This window comes from Littorina saxatilis, linkage group LG8 (assembly GCF_037325665.1).
Source record: "Littorina saxatilis isolate snail1 linkage group LG8, US_GU_Lsax_2.0, whole genome shotgun sequence".
NCBI classification, from domain to species: Eukaryota; Metazoa; Mollusca; class Gastropoda; order Littorinimorpha; family Littorinidae; genus Littorina; species Littorina saxatilis.
Genome location: NC_090252.1, coordinates 54,209,549 through 54,217,048, shown reverse-complemented (window position 1 = coordinate 54,217,048; position 7,500 = coordinate 54,209,549). Strand labels below are relative to the sequence as shown.

At 47.5% G+C, this 7,500-nt stretch overlaps 1 protein-coding gene across 1 annotated transcript in view; it reads left to right on the top strand.

The window, feature by feature from the left end:
• The window catches only part of LOC138973846 (serine-rich adhesin for platelets-like), a gene marked incomplete in the record, with an annotated part of 27,867 nt that overhangs the window by 16,153 nt on the left and 4,214 nt on the right, over window positions 1-7,500 (top strand). The window contains 2 exon segments of the mRNA XM_070346556.1: window positions 5,689-5,970; window positions 7,415-7,500. Of these exon segments, the coding sequence (XP_070202657.1) occupies window positions 5,689-5,970; window positions 7,415-7,500 (368 nt within the window).

Here is a 7,500-nt window from a genome sequence, read left to right as displayed (position 1 = left end):
GTACCAGTAGGGGTGGCGGTAGAAGTGGGAGTAGTTTAAGCAGATGTACCAGTAGCATGAGTAGGGGTAGCGGTAGAAGTGGGGGTAGTTTTAGCAGATGTACCACTAGGGGTGGCGGTAGAGGTGGGGGTAGTTTTAGCAGATGTACCAGTAGGGGTGGCGGTAGAGGTGGGGGTAGTTTTAGCAGATGTACCAGTAGGGGTGGCGGTAGAAGTGGGAGTAGTTTTAGCAGATGTACCAGTAGGGGTGGTGGTAGAAGTGGGAGTAGTTTTAACAGATGTACCAGTAGGGGTGGAGGTAGAAGTGGGGGTAGTTTTAGCAGATGTACCACTAGGGGTGGCGGTAGAAGTGGGGGTAATTTTAGCACATGTACCAGTAGGGGTGGCGGTAGAAGTGGGGGATTTTTAGCAGATGTACCAGTAGGGGTGGCGGTAGAAGTGGGGGATTCTTTTAGCAGATGTACCAGTAGGGGTGGCGGTAGAAGTGGGAGTAGTTTTAGCAGATGTACCAGTAGGGGTGGTGGTAGCAGTGGGGGTAGTTTAATAATAATAATAATAATAATAATAATAATAATAAATAACTTTTCTATAGCGCGAGTCCCATCAATTGGCTCCAGGCGCTTTACAAATTCATTATAGAATAAACTAGCACAAATCAACAAGCATACAAAGCATACATTTAACTGAGACATAACACCAAGAACCCAAGCACTAAGCAAAACTTAGCGTACAATGTTAAAAGTACACACACACACACACACACACACACACACACACACACACACACACACACACACACACACACACACACACACACACACACACACACACACACACACGCACGCACGCGCACACACAAAGATACCATTGACAAAGAGACCATAAAGCACATACAGGGTAGAGAGTTCCAAAACAGAATAGAGTTGTGGAGAGTCTACTCAGGCTAAGCAAAGGCTTTACGAAACAGGTATGTTTTGAGTTGGGTTTTGAAGGAGGAAAGGCTGCTGGAATCACGGATAGAACTTGGAAGCGAGTTCCAGACGGTCGGAATCTGGTACCTAAAGGTTCTTTCACCAAAGGTCTTGGTCCTGGTTTTGGGGATGCGAAGGAGTTTTTCAGAGGAGGATCTGAGAGAACGGGATGGCTCGTAGATACTGAGGGAATGGGACAAATAGGGGGGGAGTGATTTCTCAAAACAGCGGTACCCTAACAGAGCGAGCTTGTACTCGATTCTGTACTTCATAGGAAGCCAGTGAAGGGTGGTAAGTAGGGGAGTGACATGGTCTTTCTTAGACTTCTGCAGAATGAGCCTTGCAGCACTGTTCTGGACTCTCTGTAAGCGATCAAGTTCTTCAGTGGGGAGGCCGGCAAGCAATGAGTTGCAGTAGTCAAGTCGACTCAGGATCAGAGAGGAGACAAGTTGAACAGTGGCTTGGAGTGTCAGAAATGATCTGACAGAGGAAATCTTGCGCAACTCAAAAAAGGCACATTTACAAACAAAACTAATGTGTTTTTGCATTGTCAGAGCAGAGTCCAGGTACACGCCTAGGTCCTTAACAGCGGTTTGGGAAACAATCTGAGTGTCGCCTATTGTCAGGGAAGTACAGTCAATCTGATTTAAAGCATGCCTTGAGCCTGACAGCATCACCTCAGTTTTTGAGTCATTCAGCTTGAGTTTATTGTCTATCATCCAGTCTTTAACTGACTCAATGCAGCGCTCAGTGTTTTTAACCACTTTTGGAAAATCACTGGGGGGAGCAGAATCCTCTATTTGGGTGTCGTCGGCATACTTGTGGTGTTCGCAGCCATGCCTCGAGATGACGTCAGATAGGTCCTGTGTATATAGTGTAAACAGAACCGGGCCTAGAACAGAGCCCTGAGGTACTCCATGCTTCAGGGGAACAGGGGATTATTCTTGTTGACCTATTTGTACTCTTTGAAAGCGTTCAGAGAGATATGACACGAACCACTGGAAGGCTTTGTCGGCAATTCCAAACGTGAACTGTAGTCTCTTTAGGAGGACGTCGTGGTCGATGGTGTCAAATGCCGCCGAGAGGTCCAAGAGTGCGAGCACAGACACTTCCTTGTTGTCAGCACTGGTCAGCAGCTTGTCAGTTACGTAAAGAAGAGCGGTTTCTGTGCTATGATTTTTCTTGTATGCGGACTGATGGACGTCCAAAAGATCATTACTCAGCAGATGTTCTTGGAGCTGCGCTAGCACACATTTTTCTAACAGCTTGGTCAGAAAGGGTAAGTTTGAAATGGGTCTATAGTTCTTTAAGCACTCCGTGTCAAGGCCTGGCTTTTTTAGAAGTGGTGTTATGACTGCCTCTTTAAACTGTGCAGGCACAGACCCAGACTGAAGAGAAAGGTTTAAGATTCTCGTTACAACAGGAACAAGGAAATCCAGGCAAGTTTTCATGAGTGACGTGGGAATGGGGTCAAGTGTGCAGGATTTTGGAGCACATTTTGAAATAAGTTCAAAAACAAACTTCTCAGAAACAGGGCTAAACCGTGTAAGGGGGGTCCCTGAAAATGCGGCGAAGGACATTTGTGTTTTGGATGAGTCGAGACCTTTGCGAATGTCAGAGATCTTCTGGTCAAAGAAATTGCTGAAAGTCTCGGGGAGTTCTGATGGGGGAATCAATTTAGGGAGGGCAGTGGCTTTCTTCTTCGCGAATAGCTCATCTGTTACAGAAAACAGAGCCTTGGTGTCTTTGCACTCAGCGAGGCGGGATGTATAGTATTCCTGCTTGGCACTGGTGTGGAGAGCTTTGATGTCGTCAAGCTGTTGACGATAAATCTGACGGTGAACTGTCAGGCCTGACGTTCTCCATAACCTCTCCCACTTGCGTACGAGCCGTTTGTGGTCCTTTATATCTTCGGACATCCATGGGGCTGAGGGACGATCAGTGACTTGCCTGGTGACAAGGGGGGCGTGGCTGTCCATCAGCTGACGTAGACAGGTGTTGAAGACCATCAAGAGGTCTGTGTCTGGCGTGTCGGCAGCAGTGGAGGCAGCAAACACCCTCACGTCTTCCCTGAACTTGTCCACGTTCATCTTCTTCAGGTTTCGTGACGTGACCGTTCTTACTGCAGGCTTGGGCTTCTGAATGCTGATGTTGAAGAAAAGAGCTGAGTGGTCGGATATCTGACAGTCTCTCACAGAAAATGAGCTTGTTGGATTGTCGGCCTCACGCACAACAAGCCAGTCAAGAGTGTGACCATCTGTATGTGTGGGTTCATTGATCAGCTGAACAAGACTATAGTCCTTCAGAAATGTCTTTACTCGGTTCACTGAACTGTTTGCCTGTGCGTCGAAGTGACAATTAAAATCACCAACAAACAAGTGTTTCTTTGTGTGGTACATTTCAAGAAGGTCTGGGAGTTCGTTCAAGAAATCCGTGTCTTTCAAACCGTTCTTTTTGCTGGGGGGAGGACGGTAGATGCATACAAAAAACAAAGATGACTGTTGATGGGAGTAGTGCATTTCAACAGCTTCGAAAGAGAGAAACTGTAGTCGCTTGAAAAACAGGTTGTTGGTAAGGTGAGTGGCGTGAATGATACATATCCCGCCCCCTCTTCTGTCCGTTCTAGGAAAGGACTGAGTCGTATGAGTGGAAGGGGTCATGTCTTTGATAGTAGCCTCATCACCTTTCTCGCACAGCCAAGACTCCGTGATAATTGCAAGATCAATGTGATCGTCAATAATTAGGTCACGAATGATGTGTGTTTTCGGCCTGCAGGAACGAGCATTTACATGGAAAGCGTTTATGCCAGGGTGGTTGTGAGAGTACGATGAAGGAACAATGGAAGAGGTATGCACTTGAACGAGGTTGCTTGTGATCACACCGCGAGTTGGGCGGTCAGACAGTGTTGGTGTGTCCACGACAGGGGAGATAACCACTGGAATAGTCTTACCTCGTTGTTTGCGGCGACCACCGCGGTACGGGCGACGTTTACCTTTTTTTTCGCTGAAAAGGACAGGGTGGGGTGCGTAGAAGTTGTAAATCTGACAGATGTTGTGAAAATCCCGGGGACATATACACAGGCTTTCCCTGTAAACACAGGAGTTCTGCTCGGCTGTACTTGACACAAGGTCGCACAGCTGTAGTCACAACACTGTGCACCGGAGCGGTGCGCTTGTACTCTTGCTTAGTATCAGCCGTGTTGACGATAGCCGTGAGCGAATCCTTAGTTGACAGCAGTGTAGAGAGAAGGGATAGTCCGATCAGAAACATGGAGATATCTCTCCAGCCCAGCATCCAAAGATGCCAAAACTGGTACCACTCTGTAGGTCTCAACATGACGAAGACAAATATCACAACATAAAAAGCGATCAAGGTTAATTGACACTATAATTAACCAAAACACGCAGAGCACGTCACCTCAAGCCTGTTAGGCGATGGTGAACACTACTCAGATGTACCAGTAGGGGTGGCGGTAGAAGTGGGGGTAGTTTTAGCAGATGTACCAGTAGGGGTGGCGGTAGAAGTGGGGGATTTCTAGCAGATGTACCAGTAGGGGTGGCGGTAGAAGTGGGGGTAGTTTTAGCAGATGCACCAGTAGGGGTGGCGGTAGCAGAGGGGGTAGTTTTAGCAGATGTACCAGTAGGGGTGACGGTAGACATGGGAGTAGTTTTAGCAGATGTACCAGTAGGGGTGGCGGTAGAAGTGGGGTAGTTTTAGCAGATGTACCAGTATGGGTGGCAGTAGAAGTGGGGGTAGTTTTAGCAGATGTACCAGTAGGGGTGGCGGTAGAAGTGGGGGTAGTTTTAGCAGATGTACCAGTAGGGATGGCGGTAGAAGTGGGGGTGATGTTAGCAGATGTACCAGTAGGGGTGGCGGTAGCAGTGGGGGTAGTTTTAGCTGATGTACCAGTAGGGGTGGCAGTAGCAGTGGGGGTAGTTTTAGCTGATGTACCAGTAAGGGTGGCGGTAGCAGTGGGGGTAGTTTTAGCTGATGTACCAGTAGGGGTGGCGGTAGCAGTGGGGGTAGTTTTAGCAGATGTACCAGTAGGGTTGGCGGTAGAAATGGGGGTAGTTTTAGCAGATGTAACAGTAGGGGTGGCGGTAGAAGTGGGGGTAGTTTTAGCAGATGCACCAGTAGGGGTGGCGGTAGCAGTGGGGGTAGTTTTAGCTGATGTACCAGTAGGGGTGGCGGTAGAAGTGGGGGTAGTTTTAGCAGATGTACCATCAGGGGTGGCGGTAGAAGTGGGGAGTAGTTTTAGCAGATGTACCAGTAGGGGCGGCGGTAGTTTTAGCAGATGTACCAGTTGGGGTGGTGGTAGAAGTGGGGGTAGTTTTAGCTGATGTACCAGTAGGGGTGGCGGTAGCAGTGGGGGTAGTTTTAGCTGATGTACCAGTAGGGGTGGCGGTAGCAGTGGACGTATACAGCAGAAGAGAACAAAGACAACTCAGGAGAGGAACAACGATACAACCAATAGAAACAGCATTTACAGCGTAGCATTGCGAGTAACATTTTCATGATTTTCTGAACGACGACGACGACGACGACGACGACGACGACGACGACGACGACGACGACGACGATGGTGATGGTGATGGTGATGATGATGATGATGATGATGATGGCATTTTAGAGATTGAAAACACTCGTTGTCAACTACCGAGATGCAAAACTACTGTCCAATTCGATACACAAAATCTTCTTTGTCGTCCTTGTTTCAGTTGGACCGGATAACGTCCGCATAGTCCACCAAGGATCCCAGATCGCCGACGAGCAGTTGGCCTTGACCTGTGAACTGTCCAACGTGTATCCGTCCGCCGTGATCACGTGGAGCACCCCTATCGACGCGCAATGCCAATCCGCGGCGGTCCAGTCAGACAATCGCACGTGCAACTTAGTGCCTCGACGCTCGCATGATGGGAAGAATGTGACCTGCACTGCTCGCAATTCTCTCTTCCCCGATGAGCTCTTTGGGAGTTCCACGTATACGCTGAGGCTAACGTGTAAGAAGCTTTTGACACTGTGCACAGAAGTGAGGACTTTGAACACATTTCCAAAACAAGTTTTGAACACTTTATGACATAGATAGAGAATACGACATGGCTTGCTGTGTCGTACCAGATTCACACGAGTTTAAACACAAAATATTGAACTGCGAGCGAAAGCGAGCTGTTCACTATTTAAATAAAAGTAACGAGTGTATATCTGGTACGACACAGCAAGCCATGTAGTATTCTGATTATCCTACATACTGTACTTCCGTGTATTTTACTGAAAATGTCCTGCAGTCGAGTCAGCTACCCTGAAGACGCTTGTTTTGGAACCTCGAACTCTTCTAAAGCCTCGTGCAATCGATTACGTCAAAGTAAAGAAACGTCACTCTGAAAGTGTGGATTGACGTGTTAGTTTTAAAAATTCATCGAGGGTAATTAGCGAGCGCCATTTTTTTCTATAATTACGTTTGCCTCGGGGACTTTGGCATCATTAGCAGTGGAAAAACAGGTCCCTGCCAGACTTGCTTGACATGACCTCATTTACATGATATACACACGTGTGATTTGAACGATTATTATCTCACGAGTGTCTCTCTCACGTATGTAGGATAAAACTTAGTTGTACCAGCGAAAAAGCACAGGTAATAAACACTCCGTGTTCACAAATGTACATATGAACATAAGGGAACACTATGTGTGTTAGTAGAAATACGTGCAGTGTTACAAAATGTTCAAAACTTGTCAAAGAAATGTGTTTAAATGTGTTTACTTTTTGTCAGTGTGAACCCTGCTTAGATTTTATTACAACGGTTATGTGTGGAATACGTTAGAATGAAAAGAGGCATAACTAAGATCTACATTTCTCGCATTTCCCTGTCTTAGTTTGTGTTTTCTGTGTCTATAATGTGTTGTTAAGTCTTGCTGTCTGTTTGCCTGTCATTAAAACCCATCATCTTTCTGTCTCGCTGTCTCAGTCTCTCTCTGTCACTCGCTATCGCTCTCTCTCTTCTCCCCCCCTCCCCCTTCCCCCATTCCCAGCTTGTCTCTGTTCTGTCTCGTTGCCTTCATTCGCCCTATCTTTCTCCCTGATAATCTTTACACACACACACACACACACATATACCACACACACACACACACACACACGCACGCACGCACACACACACACACGCACGCACGCACGCACACACACACACACACACACACCACACACACACACACACTCACACACACACACACACACTCACACACAAACGCCTCCCCCCACACACACACACACACACTCACACACACTCACACACACACACACTCACACATACCCTCCCCCCCACACACACACACACACACACACACACACACACACACACATACCCTCCCCCCCACACACAATATTATGTGGCTATGCACACACATGTTACAAAACACAGTTTGCAAATCACACATCTATTTTCAGACCCCCCGCCTATTCCGCCAGTGATAGTCGGCTACAAACGTGGCACCGCCCTCTCCGTGGGCTCCCAACTCATTCTCACATGCTTC